At 39.1% G+C, this 24,185-nt stretch overlaps 1 protein-coding gene across 2 annotated transcripts in view; it reads left to right on the forward strand.

The window, feature by feature from the left end:
• The window catches only part of Dctn4 (dynactin subunit 4), a 36,076-nt gene extending 13,070 nt beyond the window's left edge, over positions 1–23,006 (forward strand). The window contains exons 4-14 of one of the 2 annotated variants that reach the window (XM_090331211.1): positions 1,987–2,030; positions 6,101–6,208; positions 7,888–7,908; positions 8,332–8,405; positions 8,863–8,975; positions 9,238–9,347; positions 11,166–11,239; positions 13,641–13,695; positions 14,909–15,016; positions 17,303–17,400; positions 20,515–23,006. In XM_090331211.1, coding sequence (XP_090187337.1) covers positions 1,987–2,030; positions 6,101–6,208; positions 7,888–7,908; positions 8,332–8,405; positions 8,863–8,975; positions 9,238–9,347; positions 11,166–11,239; positions 13,641–13,695; positions 14,909–15,016; positions 17,303–17,400; positions 20,515–20,728 — 1,019 coding nt within the window. In that variant the 3' untranslated portion in view covers positions 20,729–23,006. The remainder of the gene's footprint in view (positions 1–1,986; positions 2,031–6,100; positions 6,209–7,887; positions 7,909–8,331; positions 8,406–8,862; positions 8,976–9,237; positions 9,348–11,165; positions 11,240–13,640; positions 13,696–14,908; positions 15,017–17,302; positions 17,401–20,514) is intronic. The other variant, XM_090331212.1, reaches the window with a different exon arrangement.
• The last annotated feature ends 1,179 nt before the right edge of the window (positions 23,007–24,185 follow it).

Below are 24,185 nucleotides of genomic sequence, written 5' to 3' on the forward strand. Positions count from 1 at the left end.
AGGCTGGCTTTGAGCCTGAATCCTCAGATCTCAGCCTCCTCAGTAACTATTTTTGTTATTTTTTGAGAGAATGTCTTGCTAATTATGTCCAGACTGGCCTTACTCTTGTGATCATGATCCCTGTCTTTTTCTCCTGAGTAGATGAAATTATAAGCATCACTAAACCCAGTTTGCATTTTTGCTTTATATTGTTTCTTTTTATTGTTTTTATTGTGTGGATATGCCATCATTTATTCTCTAGTTGATGGACATGTGGCTTGTTTTTGTTTATGGCATGAAATCAATAAAGCTGCTGTTAACATTTGTATGAGTCTTTGTGTAGACGTTTTCATTTTTTCTAGAGTAAATATCTAAAAGTAGAATTGCTAGATTATAGGGTAAATGTATCAACTTATTAGAAGCTACCAAACTATTTTCCAAAGTGACCATGCAATTTTTTATCCTAAGTAGCAAAGTAAGAGTGTTATAGTTCCCTGATAACCTTTGGTAAGTGTTGGATTTCAGTTTTAGTACCTCTGCTGCATGTGTAAAATTTTCTTATGACTTTGTTTTATGAATGCATTAGTTGCCTGGACCATGTTTGGTGAAGTATCTGCATATCTTTTGCCTGATTTTTTTTTTTTTTTTTTTTTTTTTTTGCCAGTCCTGGGCTTAAGCTCAGTGCCTGAGCACTGTCCTTGGATTTTTCTCAAAGCTAGAGCTCTACCACTTGAGCCTTCGCACCACTTCCGGATTTTTCTAAGTATGTGGTACCAAGGAATCGAACCCAGGTCTTTGTGCATGCTAGGCAAGCACTCTACTACTAGGCCAAACTCCCGGCCCCTTGCCTGATTTTTTTTTAACATTTTTTTCTCCTTGTGTATTTTTATTGAGTTGTAGGAATTATGTATTCTAGTTATAAGTCCTTTATAATTATTTCCTCCCAGTCTATCACTTACCTTTTCAATTTCTTTATATATTGATGACCACTAATTTAAGTGAATGCCAATTTAATATTTTTTGTTTTTGCACTTCTTTCTTTTTGGTCAGTTGTAGGACTTGATCTCTGAGCCTGCATGCTGTCCCTGCAGCTTGTGCTTTTGAATACCCCAATAAAGAAACTTTTGCTTAATCCAGATTTGGGCCTGTTTTGAGAAGGACTGTAGATTTAAGTTTGGGCTCTTAGATTGTTTATTGTACCTTTCAGAATAAATTTTGTACATGTTGTGAGATAAGACACAAGTTATTTTTTGGGGTTTTTTTTTGTTTGTTTTTTGTTGGTTGAGGGACTTGAACTCTGGGCCTGGGTGTTGTCCCTTAGCCCTTCAGCACCAGGCTACCACCCTATCCTTGAGTCACAGCACTACTTCTGGTTTTTCTGGTGGTTAACTAGAAATAAGAATCTATCAGACATTAGTGCCCAGGCTGGCTTTGACCTCAATCCTCAGATCTCAGCCTCCTGAGTAGCTAGGATTGCAGGCATGAGCCACCTTGCCCGGCTCTTGTTTTTTTGTTGTTGGTTTGTTTTGTTTTATTTGTATGTCATCTCTAATTGTGCAGTACCATTTGTTTAGAATTTGTATAGTGATGTAGAAGAGTGTAGTCTTGGATAAACTGGTTTGCCCGAGTTTGAGCCCTGGTTCTGCCACTTATTTCTTGGAACAGATTATCTTGTAGCTAGGAAGCTCAAGTTTCATCAGTCTGTAAAATTGTATTGTGATGAGAATAGAACGAGAATAGAAAGGAATGATATACATATCAAGTGCCTAACTCAAGGCTGTTCTAACACTGTTGTTGGTGGTAGTTGTTAGAAGTTGTATGATGATTATCATTATTATCACAATATTAAAAGAAAAAATGTTTTTTAACCATGTGGCTCTATAAAATTTTTAGAATTCTTTTTTGTAAATTCTGTTACTTTCTGTTTTAAAGTGGCATTCTCTGGCCTTCAGATGACTTACTTTTATGAAAATAAGATGATAATGTTAATGTTTCTTTATTTTCTAGCTAGTGGCGGTTGGCAGGAACCAGAAAATCCTCACACACAACGGGTAAGTGAAAGATCATAGGACACAGGAAATTAAATAAATGATAGAGGAAATGGCTCCAGCCCCATGTAGTGGTAGCCTTGAGCTGAAAAGATCAGGGACAGTGCCCAGGCCCAGAGTTCAAGCCCCATGGCCCAAAATAATGAACAAACAAATAAATAAATAAGTAAAATGATAGAGTAAAAGACTAGCAGTCTCCCATGGCTATGGTTATGTCTAGAAAGCCATGTGAGAAAATGTTCCTCACTATAAGACAACAAATCACAATGCCATTTCTTTTCTGTTAAGTTAATCAAAAACTGAAGTGTGCTGGACGTGGTGGCTCACACCTGTAATCCTAGCTACTTAGGAGGCTGAAATCTGAGGATCAAGGTTCAAAGCCAGCCCAGGCATAAAAGGGCCTGAGACTCTTTAATTAACGTCTAGAAAACCAGAAAGAGGGCTTGGCTTAAGGATAGGGCAGTAGCTTTGAGCCGAAGAGCTCAGGGACAGCGCCCAGGCTGAAATCAAGCCCTATGACCCACAAAAAAAAAAAAAACAAAAAAAAAACAAACCCAGAACTGAAGTGTAAGTTTGGGCCTGATAGTGCATACCTGTAATCCCAGATCCTGAGAATAGGAGGATCTGTTTTGAAGCCAGCCTGAGGAAAAAAGTTGTGAAGACCTTATCTCAGCAAGCATGCCATGTGGTCTTCATGCCTATAATCCCAGCTGTTTGGGGAAGCATAGTTAGGAGAACTACAATCAGAGCCTTGCCAAGCAAAAAGGCAAGAGAACCTGCTTGAAAAATAACTAAAACAAAAATAGCAAAAAAAAAAAAAAAAAAAGAATAGGGCTAGGGTATGTCTGAAATGGTAGACCGTCTTATCTGGCAAGTATAAGGCCTTGAATTCAAATCTCAAAGCCACCAAAAACTTAAGAATGTATGTGTAGTTTCTTCATTGTTATTGTTGTTTGTTATTTTTATGTTTAAGTGGTTGTATATAGAGACTTTAATTCTGCAAGTCAGATTATAATGCATCTTGATCAGAGTCTTCCCTTCCATCATTCTCCTATTTTCCTCCTATCCACAACTTCAAGTTATGTAGTTCAATTTTTACATAATGTATATTATGATTGTATTTGATATATCAAAAAGGGAAAGAACATAAGTTTTTTGTTTTTTTTCTTTATATGCACACTGTTCTCAAGCATCCCTGGAAATATTAACCTGTAGACATTTTTGCCTCAGTAGTGGTTGCTTATAGAATGATGACTTGAGTGTTCATTATGTTCATTATGAATTGTTTTTTTTATCCCCTAAACTAGAATAATATGAACTGCTATGAAAATGAAATTAAATGGTAATTTCCCATTACTGACATCAGCAAAAAGTACTCAATATATATGAGGTAGGAGAGTGGAGGAAATGGATTTTCTCAAAAATACATTCATATATTGGTTGGTACGGATTTATCTGGGGTTTTTTTTTGTTTCCATTATTGTTGTTTTGAGCAACACTAAGGATTAAATCTAGACCTTCCTTGTACATGCTGTGTCCACATTCTAACAGTTGAGCTGTCTCCAATCCTTTTGAGTTTTTTTAATTTTTGAGGCAGGGTCAAATCTCCACCTTTACCTAAGCTAGCCTTAAAGGCTTGTTACCACCACACCCAGCTTGTGTGTGTGTGTGTGTGTGTGTGTGTGTGTGTAATATTGAGGGGTGAACACAGGACTTTGTACATATGAGGCAAGTGCTATACTGGAATTTGAACTCAAGGACCCACACTTGCTAGGAAAGTGCTCTAGCATTTGAGCCATACCCTCAACCTTGAACCTGCTTTTTAAGCTCTTGGCTGTATTTGCTCCCTATATTTCCACCTATGGAAACACCTGCATGTATGCACCAATGATGGAGGGAGGAGAAACATCTATATGCCAAGAATTGTGCTAAATAAAAGATATTCTCTTAGAGTTTTAGTCAGCTGGAAGAAAAAAAGTCATCCTGAAACAAAGTAAAAACTGATTAAGTACTATGAAAGAAATAAATCGTGCCATGTAAACACTGGAGAATTTTAACTAATTAGGACCGTGTATAAGGATTGTTCTGAAATCTGAGGATGAGAGGAGAAATAATTCAAGACAAGGGAACTGTGTATACAAAGAGCAATGAATGGAGGAAGCAAGGCATGGAAAAGGAAGGGAGGGAGATTAAAGTGGATGTGGTAATAGCCAAATGGAGAAAAAGATTGAGAGAGGATATAATGATGTAGACTGAAAAGTATCAGAGGCCTTTAAATTAAGCAAGCAGATGATTGGATCAGTTCAGTTTTCCTGAAATCAGTGGCTGCTAATTTGAGAGTGCTAGAGTGACACGAGGCAGGGCATGGGTACCTATAGCTCACACCTTACGCAGGAAGCTGAACTCTGGAGGATCATAGTTCAAAGCCAGCCCAGGCAGAAATGTCTGCAGTATCCCATCTCCAAAATAAGCAGGAAAAGCAAAACTAGAGTTGTAGCTCAAGTGATAAGAGTGCTGGCCATGCGTAAGAAAGCCAGGCAACTCAGGAGACCCTGAGTTCAAGCCTCAGCATCAACAGTAACAAAAACGATTATTTTAGGAGATCATATAAATCCTGCTGTAAGATAGGACTAAATTCTTGATTTGACTTCTATTGAATGCAATAAAGGATAGCCTTTAAAAACAAACACATAGAGCCAGGTACTAGTGGTTCTGGCAACTCAGGAGGCTGAGCTCTGAGGGTTTGAAGCCAGCCTGGGCAGGAAAAGTCTGAGAGATGCTTTTTATCTCCTTTCTCCAGTTTGCCACTAAAAGCTGGAACTGGAACTCTGGGTCAAGTGGTAGAGCACTTGTCTTAAGCGAAAGAGCTCAGGGACAGCACGTAGGCCCTGAGTTCAAGCCCCAATACTGGTGCCCGCGCGCGTGCACACACACACACACACACACACACACACACACACACACAGGTGGATTTGTTTGTATACCTGTAATGATTCTGTATTTGTGCAGTGTATATACTGTTAAGATTTATAATTTTGTGACTAGTTTCTCACATTGTATCTTGCCTACTCAGGTTAGTAGGTTAGTACTTGGAACATTGAGATTTGATGCTAGATTGGGCCACGTAATCTATTGAGCCTTTGTCTGTAATTAACCATTAGAAAGCCAAGAAGAAAGTGTAGCTCAAATAGTAAAGTGCCAGCTGTAAACAAGCAGAATAATAGCACAACACCCTGAATTCATGATCCAGTACTGGCATTAAAAAGATTTATTTATAATTTTTGTTTTTGTCAGTCCTGGGGCTTGCTGTCCTTGAGCTTTCTCAAGGCTACTGCCCTACCCGTGAGCCAAGCCTCACTTCCCATTTTCTAGAAGTTAATTGGAGATAAGAGTCTCAGGTCCTTTTGTGCCAGGACTGGCTTTGAACCGTGGTCCTCACATCTCAGCCTCCTGAGTAGCTAGAATTATAGGCAGGAGCCACTGCACCCAGCCTTAACGTGTTATTTTTATGATTGAATATATTTTAAAATTAAAAAGTGTAGAAACCAGGAGGTTGGCCTAGTGGTAGAGTGCATGCCTAGCATGCACAGAGACCTGGGTTCGATTCCTTGGTACCACATACATAGAAAAAGCCGGAAGTGGTGCTGTGACCCAAGTGGTAGAGCTCTAACCTTGAGAAAGCCCAAGGACAGCACTCTAGCCCTGAGTTCAAGCCCTGGGATTTACAAAAACAAAAAAATTGTAGCAGAGTGGGAGGAAATAGAAATATAAAAATGTCATATTCTTAGCACCAATGGTCCTGTGGCATTGCAAACAAAACTAGGAGCAATTCCAAAGAGAAATAATGAAGTAAAAAACGCATGTAATTTCAAAGTCTTTTCATCACCTATGTCTGAACTTAATGATTTCCTTTAATTGTGTGAACAGACCATGTAGAAAAAGTCTCTTTAAAGAAAAAAGGGAAATTTGCTCACTTTAATATGTTTTGTTTCTCGTCAGTGTGATTGATTAACTTTATATGATCTCTGTTAGGTTTTTCATGAAACAAAAATGGAGTCTTTGATTTCTTGCAGATGAACAAGTTAATTGAATATTACCAGCAACTTGCTCAGAAAGAAAAGGTTGAACGAGATCGCAAGAAACTGGCACGACGTAGAAACTACATGCCTCTGGCTTTTTCGGTGAGGATTTGCCACAAAAGGAAGTTTGTGAGATCTTTGGGGCATGAGAGCAGAGACTGTCCAGAAAGTAGCCATTTTCTCAGATTCTTGAACTGTGGGTAAGCTAGAAAGAAAATCCTCATTTTGTGGGGGTTCAACCCCAGACTTTATACTTTTACCATATCATTATTTCTACTGAATTTTTTTTACATTATAATAAGGACATTTGTGTTTCTCCATTATTCCCTTTTTTGCTAGTGACTCTTCCTCATGAATTTAATTTTGTAGGCATTACAGACATCTCTTTACAGCTTTGCAAGTCTAAAAAGAAGATAAACAAGTAGTGGCAGATGTTTTTCATATTACCAATGTAGTCTATCATTGCAGCCTGCTAGCAGCTGTTGCCCAACTGTAATCATCTTTTTTTTTTACTCCTTTCCATACCTCCTCAAGCTAAAACACTGACCTGTAACACAGTGTGCATTTGTGATTTGTGTAGTTAAGTAGGTTGTGACACATGCAAGTAGAATTTTTCTTTTTGCCAATCCAAGGGCTTAAATTCAGAGCCTGGGCACTGTCCCTGGGCTTCTTTTATTCAAGGCTAGCAGTCTACCACTTGAGCCACAGTATCATTTCTACCTTTTCTCAGTACTTGATTGAACACAAGAGTCTCACAGATTTTCCTGTCCAGGCTTCAAACTTCAGTCCTCAGACCTCAGCCTCCTGAGTAGTTAGGATTACATATGTGAAGCATCAGTGCTGGGCTTCAGGTAGATTTATTTTTTATTATTATTATTTTTTTTTTTTGTGGGTCATGGGGCTTGAATTCTGGGTCTGGGCTTTGTCCCTGAACTAAAGAGCTCAGGAACCTTTTGAGCCACAGTGCCATTTCCCACTTCTTGTTTTCAAGGGTTAATTGGAGAAAAAAGTCTCACAGACTTTTGTGCTGGGCCTGACTTTGAACTTTAATCCTTAGATCTCAGCCTCCTGAGTAGCTAGGATTACAGGCATGAGCCACTGTGTCCAGCTTTCAGGTAAATTTTTGATAGGAGTTATTTGTTGATGTCATTCTCTACCACTTTGCATACCAATAGGCAGAAGCAAAAAATTAGGACTTTTTAGTTTTTATTATTGTCCTCTGAATTGTTTGCCCTCATAGAAATTTTGTTTGTATTTGCTTGTGCCCCAACAGGGTGACATTTAATAAGCAAATTTATTGAATGGCAGTGACATATTGAGCACTGTGTTAAATGCTTTGTAATATTATCATGTAGTATTAAATATTATTATTTCAGTATTATAGAATTATTCAATCCTAACACCCAACCTGTGGGACAGATCCTGTGTTCCTTTCCATTTTATGCCTGAAAAGACTGAATAACTTCTCATATTGCATCTGTATGAGAAAGTTAAGCCATAGAAACCCTAAACATGAATAAGATCCTTATAAAAAATATCCAGATTTGAATTTAATAAAATAATAACACTTACAAAGCAACTTCATTCACCAGAAAAATAAATTTCCTTCAACAGCTTTCTGGTATAATGAGCATATGCAGTTCTGTGTGGTAGTGTGAACTAAAATGCTTTATCCTGCCAACTTTCCCATATACCTGCCTGCTCTATGAGTTTGCTTCTATCTTATGCTGCATTTTTTTTTTTGTCTCTGTTGCAACTGCTGCTATTTTGGGGCTCTACAGCAACATACTATTCATGTAGTGGTAAGTTATTTTTTATGATTTTTGCTGACCCTGAAGAAGTTAGCAGATGGTCACTGGTGTTCCAGGAGGAAATCCATGGTGTAGCTCAGACCCTCCACACAGTTCTTGTCTAAAGCAAAGTGTGGTTGTTTTTAGAGTAGCAGGAAAAGGTCACACTTGGATCACTTCCACTGTATTATGTTGGATGTTTCATTTTAGGACCAGAATAATGGTGTGAGACTGCAAATAAAAAGTAGCTTCCAAATAGTTTTTTGGTTTGGGGGTGTGTTTTGTTCTTGCTGTCTGTTTTTTGTTTGTTCATTTGTGTGTTTGTGTTGCTTATTTCCCTAAGCTTCTCCCGCTGTCCCACCCCAAATTGTTTCTTCCAATAAATGGAAAGTGTAAAATGGACTTTGTGATACAAGTTTCTGAACTTTGTTTTAGGATAAATATGGCCTTGGAACCAGGCTTCAACGGCCACGAGCTGGTGCATCTATTAGTACCCTTGCTGGACTTTCGTAAGTTTTGACATTCAATGACTTTGAGAGGAACAGGTATCAAAACAAATGTTTAACAAATGCAGTTCTTTTTTTTTGGCTAGTTCTGGGCTTGAGCTCAGGGCCTGAGCACGATCCTTGGACTTTCTCAAGGCTAGAGCTCTACCACTTGAGCCTCAGCAACACTTTCAGCTTTATTCTATGTATGTGGTACCAAGGAATCAAACCGGGTCTTTGTGCATGCTAGGCAAGCACTCTACCACTAGGCCAAACTTCTGGCCTAACAAATGCAGTTCTTTTTTAAAGGAAAAGAAATGGTTGGCAATAGAGAAAGAGATTCTTAGAAAAGACATAAACTGAAAGAATATTCTGCAGCCGAAGAATGCTTCAATGATTCACAGACTTTGAGATTAATCAGATGAACCTTTTGAAGTTGCTGATTTGGGGGTTTTTGTTTTGTTTTATTTTACCTTTTTAGCCTTAAAGAAGGTGAAGATCAGAAAGAGATTAAGATTGAGCCAGCTCAGGCTGTGGATGATGTGGAGCCTTTACCTGAAGACTATTACACTAGACCAGTAAATTTAACAGAGGGTAATTGTATACATTCTACTTTCTATTTCACATCTACTTCTCTTTTTTTGTTGTTTACTTGCTTTGTGATTTGAGGTTTTTCTTTTATGGAATAGTTGCTGGTAGTAAAATGATACTTTGAAAAATACATGTGATATAACTTGATACTTTCCAAGTATCACGTAGTAATAATGATGCATTATTCTTTGGAATTATTGCCCACACGTATATGTGATTTTGAAAGTCACTGTCACCTAAATTTGGTTTTTGCCTTTCACACTAGTGACTACCCTTCAGCAGCGCCTCTTACAGCCTGACTTCCAGCCAATCTGTGCTTCACAGCTCTATCCTCGACACAAGCATCTTCTCATCAAACGCTCCCTGCGTTGCCGGGTAAGTATTTTTTTTCTGTAGAGTTGCCATTTGTATAAGAGAAAAACAAAAACAGATTAGTTTGTGGCCAGTGTAGCAAAGTTAGAAAGCACAAAGACAAGGCCAGGCTCAGTGGCTCATACCTGTGATCCTAGCTACTCAGGAGGCTGAGATCTGAGGATAGAATTTCAAAGCCATCATGGGCACTAAAGACCATGACACTCTTTATCCAATTAAGCACTAGAAAACCAGAAATGGCACTGTTGCTCTAGGGTTAGGGCAGTAGCCTTGAGCTGAAGAGCTGAGGACAGCGCCCAAGCCCCATGACCAACAAAAAAAAAAAGAAGAAGAAGAAGAAAGCACATGCCATGAGAAAGAATGACATTTTCCCATTTGTAAGGAAATGGAAAGACTTGGGGAAAAAATCATATTAAGTAAAGTACGCCAGACCCAAAGGAACATAGGCTCAGTGGTTTCCCTAATTTGTAATAATTAGTACACATCTAGGACTCTCCTAGCAGAGGATTACAATAGCACAGAACCTAGATACATAAGGTCATATAGGATGAGAGTAAATGAAAGGGTCTCTAGGATATATATGGAAACAAGAGCTTTATCTTGAGTGATTGTTGTTCTTAATATACTATGTTATTTCTCTCTTCATTTGTTACCCTTTGGTTAATCTCATATTGTTACTATATCTGACTTTGTTACCTGGTACATTGTATATGCTTTTGAAATAGGAAAGGGAAGGGAGGAAAACAAGATGATTGGGAGGAGGTGTGGGGAGGGAATTGGGGACAAAAACATAAGAAGGGGTATCAATGTGTGAGAAGTAATGCACCTACTATCTGGCAAATGTAATTGTAATCCCTCTCTATACATTACCTCGATCATAAAAAATAAAATAAAAAATAATTCTGGTCAAACCAAAAAAAAAAAAAAAGCACAAAGACTGTGCCAGATGCCTGGACATTATATAAAATGTCCAGGCATGGCTCAAGTAGTAGAGCACCTGACAGCCCTAGATTCAAACACTAGTACTGCCAACAAGAAAGAAAAGAATATCTAATCGCCAGCCTCAATAGCCCTGTAGATGTAACTACCGTTGTTTCTCCTATTTTACAAAAGTGGAAACAGAGATATCTGAAGGTTAAATACATAGTGCAGAATCCTGAAAAGAATAGTTAAAAGAATGCACCTAGAAAAGAAAAAGAATGTGGTAAATAGTTGTCAATGTACTTTAAAGCATGGAGTATGGAATTACATAGATTTAAATCCTAGTTTCTAGCTCTGTAATTCCACGGGTTTTTTGCCCTTGTGTTGTCCCATTTTAATCATCTATAAAAGAACAATGAATAGCTCCGTGGCTTTTGTTGTTGTTTTTGGTCACAGGTCTTGAAGTCTGGGCCTGGGTGCTGTCCCTGAGCTTGAAGCTCAAGGCTACCATCCTACCCCTTGAACCAAAGTGCAACTTCCAGTTTTCTAGTGGTTAATTGGAGATAAAAGTGTCACAGTCTTTCTTTCCCAGGCTGACTTTGAACTGCGATCTCAGCCTCCTGAATAGCTAGAATTGAGGCATGAGCCACCACACCCAGCTTCTCTGACAGTTTTTAAGCACCACAGGGGTATAGCAGTAATGGAGGGTATGGAAGTTGAGCGTCATCTTTTATAAATTTTGGTTACCAACAATGTGTAGTCTGTGTCAAAACATGGTCTCCCAGCGCACGCACACATACACACACCTATACTTCTAGTAAATGCTATCCTAAATTTAGTAGCTCCACGGATCAACAAAGTGTGTCTTGTTTTCTTCTGATATATACTTTTTCTTTTCAGAAATGTGAACATAATTTGAGCAAGCCAGAATTTAATCCAACATCTATCAAATTCAAAATCCAGTTGGTTGCTGTGTGAGTATTTTAGGGTTGGTGTTTGGGCTATTGACTTTTGTGTTTTTCAATGTAAGATATATTTATTTTGATCCTAAAAAAATATGTCAATAATTATGCTGTCCTGTTCCCCTTTGGGGCTTTTGCATTTTGTTCCATGCCATGAAGTTTAAAGTAAGTGTGTAAATATAGAACCAAGGTGCTCAGCTGCTTCTACAGTTCCTCCTCTCTGGAGACTGTTCCAGGAGAATTTGGGGGCCAGCCTGTTTACAAAGGTGTACCTTATCTCAGAACAAACAAGTTAAGGTTTATCTTAAAAAGGAAATATGAAGGCCGGGAGTTTGGTCTAGTTCTAGAGTGCTTGCCTAGCATGCACGAAGACCCGGGTTCAATTCCTCAGTACTACATACATAGAAAAAAGCCAGAAATGGTGCTGAGGCTCAAGTGGTAGAACCTCTAGCCTTGAAAAAGTCCAAGGACAGTGCTCAGGCTCTGAGCTCAAGCCCAGGACTGGCAAAAAAAAAAAAAAAAAAAAAAAGGAAATATGAAGAAGAGTGTATGTAGAGAAAAAGTGATACTGTGGTCGATGGCAGTGGAGTATATTTGTGAAGATCTGAGAATCACAGTTCAAAGCCATTCCAGGCAGGAAAGTTTGTGAAACTCCAGCTAACTTTCAAAAAACGGCCAGAAGTGAAGCTAGAGCACCAGGCCTGAACACAAAAGCTTGGGGACAAAGCCCAGGCTCTGTGTTCAAGTCCCAGAACCGGCAAATCTTTTTTTTTTCCCCCCTCCGGCAAATCTTAGTAACTATTAAAGTGATCAGGTACCGAAAGCTTATGTCTGTAATCCTAGCTACACAGGAGACTGAGATCTGATTATTTCAGTTCAAAGCCAGCCATGGCAGGAAAGCCCAGGAGACTTACCTACAGTTAACTTGCAAAAAGTAGAAAATAAACTTCTGGCTCAGTGGTAGAACACTATCATTGAGCAGAAAACCTTAGGAATAGTGCTCAAGCCCTGTGTTTAAGGCCTAGTACCAGCAAAATAATTAACTTATTAATTAATTCATTATAACAAGTTGAAGACTGCCATGAAACAATGTTCATTTTGTTTACCTGTGTTTTGTTAGCATCTCATTGAGGGCATGAAAGTTATCAGTAGAATGGAATATTGTGTATTTAAAAAAATAATATGTTGAATAAGAAAAGTATTTTTCCTTAGTTGCACAGGGTTTTATTGTGACATTTCTACACATGTATGCAATATATCCTATTGAGTCTTCCAATATCAGGCTCCTCCATCCCCTCCCAACCCTTCCCTCTCCTCTTTTTGTTGTTGTTGTGGTTTGCATTTTTTGATTGGCATATATTACTTATCGAAGGGGATTCCATTGTGACATTTCCCCACATGTATACTGTGTATTGCAATGTGTACAGTGTATTCCAATCAGTCGTTCCATCCCCTCCCTGTTCCCATTGCTCTGTTTTCACACTTGGCTGACAGTCTATTCCCACAATGTCCATACTCTCACCCTCATTAGGCCGATTTATTTCACTAGTTCCCAACCCCCAAAGAACCTGGTTTTTTTTCTCTTCCCTCAACCCCTATTGATGAACAGATTCACTGATGATCTTTATGCTATATCTACATATATACTTGCAGTGGATCTCAAAATTACCCTTAACGGGGCTCTGGTGGCTTGCACCTGTAATCCTAGCTACTCAGGAGGCTAAGACCTAAGGATCATGATTAGAAACATACCTGGCAAGAAAGTCTGAGACTCTTATCTCCAATTAACTACCAAAAAGCCAGAAGTGGAGCTGTGGCTCAAATGGGAGAGCCTTGAGCAAAAAAGCTCTTGGACAGGGTCTAGGCCCTGAGATCGAGTCACATGACCCGCACACAAATACACACACACACACACACACAAACACAAAAATGTATTTCCTGCCGGATGCCAATGACTAATGCCTGTAACCTTAGCTACTCACAAGGCTGAGATCTGAGTGTAGCAGTTCAAAGCCAGCCCGGGCATGAAAGGCTGTGAGACTCTTACCTCCAATTAATCCAATAGAGTGCTAGCCTTGAGCATAATAAATACTCAGGGTCAGTGTCCAGACCCTGAATTCAAACCCTAGGACCAGGACACACACACACACACACACACACACACACACACACACTTTATATATATTTAAAATATGTTAAAAATATATATATTCCCCTTACATAGTCTTATGTGATTCTTTGTACTTGCTTTTGTTTTTGTTGGTGGTGGTGGTTTTTTGGTTTGTTTTATTTCCTCCTGAGTGCTAGGATTATAGGTGTTGAGCCACCAGCACCTGGCTTGTACTTGCTTTTTAAAAGTAGTACTTTCAAGAGATGTCAGTGCAATTAATGCATGTTTTTCACTTATTGGCAGCAATTATATTCCAGAAGTGAGAATCATGTCAATTCCAAATCTTCGCTACATGAAGGTTAGTACTTTGCTTATTAACAGAAAAAAACTGTCTGATCCGAATGTGTATTTGTGGGGGATATGTGTGTTTATTTTCCATGGGATGCATTGTCCAAAAGTATGGAGAAGAAAGTAAGATCCTGTAAAGATGCGCTGCCAAGTGGGAGAAAGGAAGATTCTCTGTGGTGTTGGGTATGTCTGTGTATTAGTACTGAGAGCTTGTCTCCTTACCACAGACCCTCTCTTCCCTAGGGTCCTCATTTATGCTTCTTCCTCCTGTGTGGACATGCACACCAGTGAATTGTAGGCTACTCTGTGTAACAGACTCTTAGCTCTTTCCTTTTGCGCTGGGAAATATTTGTGTAGGCCTTCTTTATTTGAAGGAATGTTTTCTAGTCTTGAGGATATCAAACTCAAATTATCATGCTTTCAAAATTTGTGCAACAGAATTGGAGTTGTGACTTAGTTGGTAGAGCATTAGCCAATGAGTGAAAGCAGCAGATATTGACTTTGAGACCCAATCTCAGACCTAACAGCAAAGAAGAAAAGTCTTGAAAAAGATTTTATTTTATTGATTGACTGATTGATTGATTGATCTTCATCAGTTATGGGACTTGAACTCTGGGCCTAGGCATTGTTCCTGAGCTCTTCAGCTCAAGGTTACCAGCCTAGCCCTTGAACCACTTCCAGTTTTCTGGTGATTAAGTAGAAATAAGAGTCTCACAGACTTTTTAGTGCCTGGGGTAGCTTTGAACCTCAATCCTCAGATCTCATCCTCCTGAGTAGCTAGGATTACAGGCATGAGCCACTGAGCCTGACTTGAAAAAAATTTCAGTCTTTGTATTTCTTTTTTTTTTTTTGTATACATTCATACATCTAGGCTAGCACATAGATCTCAGTTTTTATTTACAAGGGCTTCCTTTTTATTCTTTAAGTGGTAACCTTAGAGGAATAAGAACTATAAACTTTAAGCAGTTGTTTAGATAATACAATAATGCACATACCCCAGAATTTGTGGATTTTAAAAGTCTTTTTATGGGATCTGTTTCATTTCCAATAACCCCAGGGAATGGGTAACCTAATATAGAACAGTGTTCAGTGAACACTAGGAGAGCAGCGATGTAGAGATACAGGTAGAAGGAATGGAAGAAGGGTTTTGTGAAGTATTTGGCAGAGCAGCTAATGAGAATGCTGCTTGCAGCATGTCTGAGACATCTTTGCTTATTCTCCAGGAGAGCCAGGTCCTCCTGACTCTTACAAATCCTGTGGAAAACCTCACCCATGTGACTCTGCTGGAATGTGATGAGGGGGACCCTGATAATGTCAACAGCACTGCTAAGGTAGGGGTGTTTTCACTCATCCCTCAGATCCCAACTTTGCCTCATTAGACCTAGCTTAAATGACCTCATACCATCTCTCATCTCTTCACCTCCTAAGCCTTAGTTTCTCTCCAAGTACTCTGCCATCACCCTGTTGGAAAGTCTCATTATTTCTTACCCAGTCTCTGACAGTGACTTCCTACCTGACCTCACTGTGTCATACAGTCCCATCTCCATTTCAGCCTTTCATCTGTGTTGCTACGAAGGTGGCTGATCTAAATGTAACTCTGCATAGCATGTCAGTCATTTATCATCTCTTGTTCAGCATAAAAGTCCAAATTCTTAGACATAACCTAAGAACTCCTTATTGATGATTTCTGTGTCCTTCAGATTCTTAGTTTAACATTCTCCATCTACTGTTGTATTAATAATTGTAAAAGGAGCTAGGTGCACACACAAAGTTATAAATACTTATGCTTTGGAATATATACAAATACACAGTGACCCTTACATTGCAATTAGGCCATCATTTTGTTACCCGAAAGACTAATAGGAATATTAACCACACCTATTACAGATCAAGTTGTAAGACAAAATGGTGGAAAGAAAAAGATAGCAGGCCTATGCATCCAGTCCTAACTGGAACTGCTTATGAGTGGTATATTTAAAAAAAAAAAGAGTAAGAAGAAGGTGAATGTTATATCTCCTCGGATATATACTTGTTAGGTAGGAGTATCGTGCAGAATTACAAATCAGTAATACTGGATCTATAAAGTTCTTGTTCTAAAATGTCCAATATAGAGGAATCTGACTGGCACAATGTAGAGGCTACATTTTATTTATTCACCTAACACAAAATCACCATCTCAATATGTAGTTAATGCCTCTTAAATTCTGTGTCAGTAGGAATTCAGAAGAGCCGTAGCAGTTTTTAGAAGGAGATGAAGAAGTGGAGGTTCAAGCCTATAATCCCAGCTACTCAGGAAGAAGGTAGAGATAAGTGAGGACAGCAGTTTGAGGCCCACCCCAGGCAAAGTTAATGAGAGCCATCTCAACAAACAATCAGGACCTGGTAGTGCATAGCTGCAATCCTCCACACATGAGAGGCATAGATAGGAGGAACATGACTAGAGGCCAGCCTGGACAAAAAGTATGTGACCTTATCTGAAAAATAACCTAACATAAAAAGGGCTGGAGGCATGGCTCAAGTGTGAGGCTGGAAAAAGTATATTTTTTATGTTGGAACTATCATTTCTCCTTTATAGGAAGGAAAGCGGGAAGGGAGGGAGGGAAAAATGAATAGTGTTAAGTACTCGAAAACATTTTGTGTACGTGTGTGCTGGTGTTAGGCCTCATGCTGTCACAGGATTTTCTTGCTCACAGCTGTAATCTACTACTTGAGTCATACTGCCAGTCTGATATTTTGTTGGTCAATTGGAGATAGAGTCTCTCAAATTTAATCTGTCCTGGCAGGCCTTGAACTGTGATCCTGATCTCAGCTTCCTGTGTAGCTAGGCTTACAGGGATGAGCCACCAGCATCCAGCTACAAAAGGCTTTTTGTTTGTTTGTTCTTGTATGACCTAGAGGTTAACCCTTAGATTTTTTGCTTAAGGATGGTACTCTTCCATTTGAGCCATACCTGCACTTGTGACTTTTGGTGGCTGAAGATACGAGTCGCACAGACTTTCTCACTTTCCTGAGTAGCTAGGATTACAGCTTTGACCCACCAGCACCTAGCTGTCCCAAAATATAGCAAGCACCCATGCATTCTCATGTAAGAAAAAGAAAAGAAAAAGATAAAAAGAGGAAGGAGAAAAGAATATAAAAGATACACTTAAAATGTTACTCTTTCAGGGCCGGGAGTTTGGCCTAGTGGTAGAGTGCTTACCTAGCATGCATGAAGACCCAGGTTTGATTCCTTGGTACTACATACTTAGAAAAAGCCAAGTGCTGAGGCTCAAGTGGTAGAATTCTAGCCTTGAGAAAAATCCAAGGACAGTGCTCAGGCCCTGAGCTTAAGCCTAGGACTGGCAAAAAAAAAAAAAAAAAAAAAAATGTTACTCTTTCTCACTGGTTGAATTCCCCATTGCAGTCTCAGTGAGCTAAAGAATCCTTTGAGTTTGTTTTTCCCATAAATAACTTTGGTCTTATACTTCAGTCAGGAATGTCCATATTACCAAGCAGTGTTTTAAACTCTATGGAAGGAGTATGATGTGACCTGAAGCAAGCTTTACTTGGGTGTGTCTTGAAGCCTTGGTCCTACCACACATGATCTCTTCTGAAGCAGACCTCTCTGTGCTCTCCAGGTGGTTGTGCCTCCCAAAGAGCTGGTTCTAGCTGGCAAGGATGCAGCTGCAGAGTACGATGAGTTGGCAGAACCCCAAGACTTTCAGGACGATCCTGAGTGAGTGATCTTCTTGTGACCCTCGGGCCACAGCTGACTGATTAAGAATGCCCACATACAATACATATATATAATATATATAATATAATATATATAATACAATATATAATATAATATATATAAAATAATCAGTTTTCTTATCTAGATGTTTTGGGGTGAGTAATTTTTTTAATTGTTATTATAAAGGTGATTATAGAAGGACTGCAATCATAAGTCAGGTAATGAGTACATTTCTTTTTGGACAATGTCATCCCTTCCCTCACTGACTCCTAGTTTTTTCCTCCTGTCCCCACCCACAAGTTGTGTAGTCCCTCCATTTCTGTACCTCCTCTTGTACTCCCTGAGACATATAAATGAAAAACAGGGACCAGGAGCATGACCTCGTGGTAGCATGCTCCCCTAGTCCTGGGTTCAATTCCCTAGTACCACATACACAGAAAAAAACAGAAGCGGTACTTTGGCTCAAGTGACAGAGCACTAGCCTTGAGCAAAAAGTGTCCAAGGACAGTGCCCAGGCTCTGAGTTCAAGCCCCAGGACTAACAAAAAAGAAAAATAAATAGATAAATAAACAGAATTAAAAGGAAACAAAAAATAAAAAACCTGTTGTTACCATTACCTGAAGTTTATTTTGGTAAATATTATTTTGTATGATCAGATAGATGCACATAAACATTGTGCCTTTCTTTCTTCTTTTGGTCTCACTGTATGTGAATGCCTGAACACCTTATAATTTATTGTGTCCTGGTGCTTATCTAGACTTTTTTAAATAAAATTTTTTTCTATTTTTTTCTGCACAAATTTTTTTATTGTCAGGTTAATCTATAGAAGGGTTACAGTTACATTTGTAAGGTAGTAGGTACATTACTTCTCACACATTGATACCCCTTCTCATGGTTTTGTCCCCATTTCCCTCCTCCCACCCCCTTCCCTTTCTATTTATTAAAAACAATTATCGCCTAAATTTGGGAATGTCTAAAACCATAAAGAAGAATATAAAATTATCCTACCATTAAGGTAAACACCATTAGAATTTTGGCATTTATCCTTACAGATATTTCTTCCATCATTAAGATCATTCTGCAAGTAGTTTTTTACCCTTGTTTTTTACTTAAATGTATTTTCTCATGTGCATGATTTAATTTTATGTTTTTATGGTTTTGTTTTGGGTTCTGAATACATTCCTTTTTAACACTTTTACACAGTGTAGAGGATTCTATCTCTACACATTTATCATTAGTAGATTGCACAGTCTCATACTTAATAACCAGAAAGTAAAAAGTACAAACTTTTCCTAGCATAAGGAATGAGTTACAGTCCAATCTAAGAACAGAAATTATATTCATAATTTAAACAGAAAGTACTTGAAGATTTATTAACTGAAGAGTTTAAAAAGTTAAAAATATTAAGCTGGGCGCAGTGGCTCATGCCTGTACTCCTAGCTACTCAAGAGTCTGAGATCTGGATCAAGGTTCAAAGCCAGCCTGGCCACAAAAGGACCTGAGACTCTCATCTCCAATTAACCTCTAGAAAATGGGAACTGGGGCTTGGCTCAAGGGTAGAGCTGAAGAGCTCAGAGAAACACCCAGGCCCATTTCAAGCCCCCCCCCAAAAAAAAAGCTTATGAAATACTAAAACTTACTAAAATACTATTGGAGATGGATATTCTTGCTATACTGATTTGATTATTATACATTGTATACTTGTATCATTATTATTCTGCTCCCTATAAAATGGACAAGTAATAATTAAGGAATTAAATAAAAGTATTGTCAAGACTCAAATGCTTGAAGGAAGAGCTCCATGGGCTGAAACTCAGACCTCCAGTGAAGCGAGGAAGAAGATGCCTCACTCTGGCCTCTCAGGGTGGGAGGACAGGGGAAGCATGTCACACAAGATCTGGAATTCTCAACCTGGATTCTGCCACTTGCTGGATGAAAGGCATGACTGAAGGGAGGCCCAAGAAATTACAAACAAACAAGAAGCCGAAAAAAGAGGAGCAATGCTCTTCTTCCTCCAGGTTGTCTCCCTTTAGAGTCCCCTGTTGAAAAACCTAACAATAAGCCAGCATACAAAGCAGATGTAGCTTTAACAGAATCCAGTGTCACAAAGCAAAAGAAGTAGGGCTTGGAGAAGGAAAATAATGGCTTATTACACTGGTCCTTAACAGAACACGTGAAAGTCTTTCTCATCAAGACACTGACAAGAACATAAGGTGGGGTAGAAATATCAAGTGAAGACAAAGATAAAATTAATGGTTACTGAACTTCAGTTGACTTCAGGGAGTACCAGAGCAACTGGTAGCTTTGTTATTCTGTACAATTTCAGACCCATCCCTAGAGAATGTCTAGCAAATCTACCAGGAATTAGAAATCTGAATTTTATTACAAGCTTTCACATGTTCACAATGGTAAATTTAAAAGGAAGTCTGCAGCCCACTGTCACAATGGAGAAAAATTTGTCAGTAGCCACAGCATTACCAGTTTTGGTAAATCCATGAGTAAAAAGTAGAATGAACAACATCTGTATACACTAATATGCAAAGGTTGTTTATGATAGAGTAAACAATGTCAAGTTACAGAGTAGGAAGTCTCCATCACATTGGTTAAAACACAGGAAAAAAATAAATAAATAAGCTCACAGGAAAATACCTGATAGGTTAAGAACCAGAGTGCATACAGTGTGTATGCAGTGAAGAACAAGGGAAGGTCAAGTTAAGACCTTTTCCCACTTGGATTTCTTTTTTTTTTTTTTTGCCAGTCCTGGGCTTGGGCTCAGGGCCTGAGCACTGTCCTTGGACTTTCTCAAGGCTAGAGCTCTACCACTTGAGCCTCAGAACCACTTCCAGCTTTTTTTCTATGTATGTGGTACCGAGGAATCGAACCCGGGTATTCGTGCATGCTAGGCAAGCACTCTACCACTAGGCCAAACTCCCGGCCCCCCCACTTGGATTTCTTATGACTATTTTTTGTTAATAGTAACAAAACAATCCATTCATTGCTGATAAAAACAAGAATGTAGTCATACCACAGATTCACCATTGTATTATAAAATGGCTTAGTCTTAGTGGTTTGGCAGCCTTGTGACTTACTTAACACTATGCTTATCTTCCACAGCATTATAGCCTTCAGAAAAGCCAACAAAGTGGGCATTTTCATCAAAGTCACCCCACAGCGTGAGGAGGGTGAAGTGACCGTGTGCTTCAAGATGAAGCATGATTTCAAAAACCTGGCTGCCCCCATCCGCCCAATCGAAGAAAGTGACCAGAGCACTGAAGTCATCTGGCTCACTCAGCATGTGGAACTCAGCTTGGGTCCCCTTCTTCCTTAAAAGATTCCCCTGGTGAACAGATCTCAAACGCATCTGTGGCACCACAACCCCGTGTTAAAACGTGGAAGCTACCGCTTCAATTAGGCCTTGTTTAGAACAATGTACTCATGTACTACTGAATACCGTTCCTTCCAGTGGAGCATAGGCCATGTACTGGAAATGCAGTAAGACTTTTGTTCCTCTTGCTCTCACCCTGTTGACACCAAGAAGTCTGTGTCTCCTTCACTCAGCCCTGCACGTTCAGTAATACATAACTCCATCCCAGTAGAGGGAATGGCCATTCCTCAGAGTGGCATTAGGTACCACCTGAGAAACCATTTTGTCTCTCACTCCTTCTCTTCCCGCCCGCCCACCCTCCCCCGATCTCACACAGTCTAACAGGTAAAACATTCTATGATAACTTGGACCTGTTCTTAATGATGCAGTGTATAGCTGCTCTCTGTGTTTCATTAAATATAAATTAGCATTCTGGAACACATCCCTTCACTTGCCCTTGCCCTTGCAGGCCCTCATTTTGCTATAGACTTGACAGAAAATAGAACCATTGTCTTCAGTTGTTGTCTTCAGGTAGGGGAGATCTGAAAATACGTAAGGCACTCTTTGCCCTTTTCTCCTAAATAAATATGGGGCGCTTATTCACCATCTTAATAGAATATGGAAATTTGAAGATGCATTTGGAGAAGCAGGTGACTACATGTTATATCCAATTCCATTCATTCTAAGCATTGCCACAGTATCTAGGGCTAATGACGCCACAGGGAGGCAAGACTGTATCTCACTCCCTAGCCTTGCTCTGCTCTGCTCTTTCATTGAAGAAATGGTTCTGGGTATTTAGGACCTGGAAAGAGCCCAAGGAAAACCTAAATGGACAAATTTACTTCTGGAATGTAGAAAACATGTTAAAGGCTCAATTTCTAGCATGATCCGAACTAAATGTTCTTTCTACTATTTGAGGGTGAAATTAATTACTGTAATCTCATGACTTCAAAACTGGGTAGTTACAAAAAGAACTTTACCCCTGACCAAGATTAAGACTTTGGTGCAGTATACAAATAAGACCATTCTGATTGTAAACCTTGAGAGTTTGGTAAGGAACCCAGACCAGAATGCCAGGCTCACTGTGGATACACCACGTATGTTTGGACACTGGAGCTGAGTTGCTAATCTTTGTTTCTGTGAAGTTTTCTAAAATGAAAACAAGTAGACCACCAGCTGCCCCACTTTTATTTAAAAGTATTCTTAGTAAGTAGCCAACTGACTTTGGAGGAAAAGAAAACCTTCCTGTTTACCCTCTTTTTATGTTTAATCTAGTTTAGAAAAAAATCAGATAGGTAATCTAGGGTTCAGATAAAACATAGTCCTTGTCAATTCCCTTGAAAAATGAAACTATTAAAGAAGCTTTTGAAAGACACTAAGTTGTATTATTAAGATCAAGCCAGTTTTATGAAGCAATATAATATCTATGCCACAATGTAAGAAGACTAATATGGTAATGGTAACTAAAATGTAACCTTTCCAGCAGGAAAATAGTTTTCAAACTATTAAGATAGTTTACCTTTTTGTGACCCCACAAAGTATCAAATTAATTTTTGTTCACTCCTGCCAGAGCCTTCTGTGAAACCACTGTTCTGTATTTGCCAGTGGAGGAAGTAGGCATCAGATTAAAGGACAGCCTCATGTGTTGACAAACGTGGGTGTATTCAGTTGTATGTGTTCATACCTTTATGGCATGGACTTGTATTGTTTCTAAAAATAATGTTGAAGGAATGGATCTCATCCCATGGGTCCCATGTGATAACTTTTCGTCAGAACTTTTTTTTTTCTCCAGAAGCCAAGTGAACTAGCAGAATAACAGAGCTGCTGGTCTGGTGTTTCCTCCAGATAGGTTTTAGTGCAAACTGGTATTATGTGTATCCGTAGAAATGGTTCAGCACCTGCAGCTGGTGAGTTAGGAATTGTATCCGTTGCCCTTTTTTGTATTAAAGTGCTAGGCAGTGTGCAACTACAACAGGAGAGTTAGAGACCATAAGCACTTGAATCTATAATTTTGGAAACTTAAGGCTAAGTTAATTTGGATTTGTGATTTGATCACGCCAAAGTTTTCTTTTGATCAAAGTGCATATTACAGGTATAATGAGCTCAATGTTAGGCATATTTGTGAAGAGACATCATTTATGGTCTCTATTTGGAATGAAAGACATTCCTTGATCTTTATCAGTAAGAGGTTACTGTTTTGCCTTATTGCCTAATGTAATGAAATAAAGCAGACAAAACTTGACTGTGTCTTTGGTTTTGTTTCACAAAACTTGCTTGGAAGTAGCATGGCTCAAAATCTGATCACAGTTGGAGTTTTTAAATTTGGTATGTGAAAATCAACATGCAGGCTCTTCTCCATTTCTTTATATGATTCAAGCTAAAAAGTCATACCAAATTAGTTTTAACAGTATTATAGGTAGAGTTTGTTAGAGTTCCTTCTGTACATATTCTCAGAACCATTATATAAATGTTGTTATATTTCTGCCAGCTTTACCTCCTGGGTCATTTTTGAAAAGATGCCCTTTCAAATAGTTCAAGTCCAGGACCAGCATACATACACACCCTGCCTGTGTGTGTGTGTGTGTGTGTGTGTGTGTGTGTGTGTGTGTGTGTTACCAACTACCCAGTATCAACTGCCTTTCCCTAATTCACACATCCTCTATTGCCTTGTTGTTTCATTTGGCCTCCACAGCACCAGTTACTCATTTCTTCCCATCCAATATATTATACATTTTATTTTCTGAATCACCATTCTAGAACATAAGGTTTTCTATGGGGCAGAGATATTTTTTCTGGTGTTACAATGAGTTAAACCCATCTGAGCAAGCATTTCTACCACTCTAGATACATGCTTACCCATTATTTATTTGTTTAGAATTATAGCATCTTAGCATCTGCCCTTACTGGCCTCATTTCTTTTTTTTTTTTGCTAGGCCTGGGGCTTGAACTCAGGGCCTGGGCACTGCCCTTGAGCTTTCTCAAGGCTAATGTTCTACCACTTGAGCCACAATACCACTTCCAGCTTTTTCTGTGTATGTGGTACCGAGGAATTGAACCCAGAGCTTTGTGCATGCTAGGCAAGCATTCTACCACTGGGATTACAAGTGTGTGCCACCATGCCCAGCTTACCTTGTTTTTACACTGCTGTATCTGCCAAACTCACAACTATGTCTGGCAAACAGTAGGATCCGTATCTTTGTTGAATAAGTTCACATTCACATCCTTTTCCTTTATGAACATGTTGATTTTATTTTTAGTTGTGGGGCTTGAACTCGGGGCCTGAGTGCTATCCCTGAGCTCTTTTGCTCAAGATTAGAACTCTACCACTTTGAACTGCAGTGCCACTTCTGGTTTTCTGGTGATTAATTGGCGATAAGAGCCTCACAGACTTTTCTGCTGAGCTGGAACAGCAACCTTCAGA

Source organism: Megascapheus bottae, chromosome 4, assembly GCF_031878675.1.
Source record: "Megascapheus bottae isolate mThoBot1 chromosome 4, mThoBot2.hap1, whole genome shotgun sequence".
In the NCBI taxonomy this organism is placed as follows: domain Eukaryota; kingdom Metazoa; phylum Chordata; class Mammalia; order Rodentia; family Geomyidae; genus Megascapheus; species Megascapheus bottae.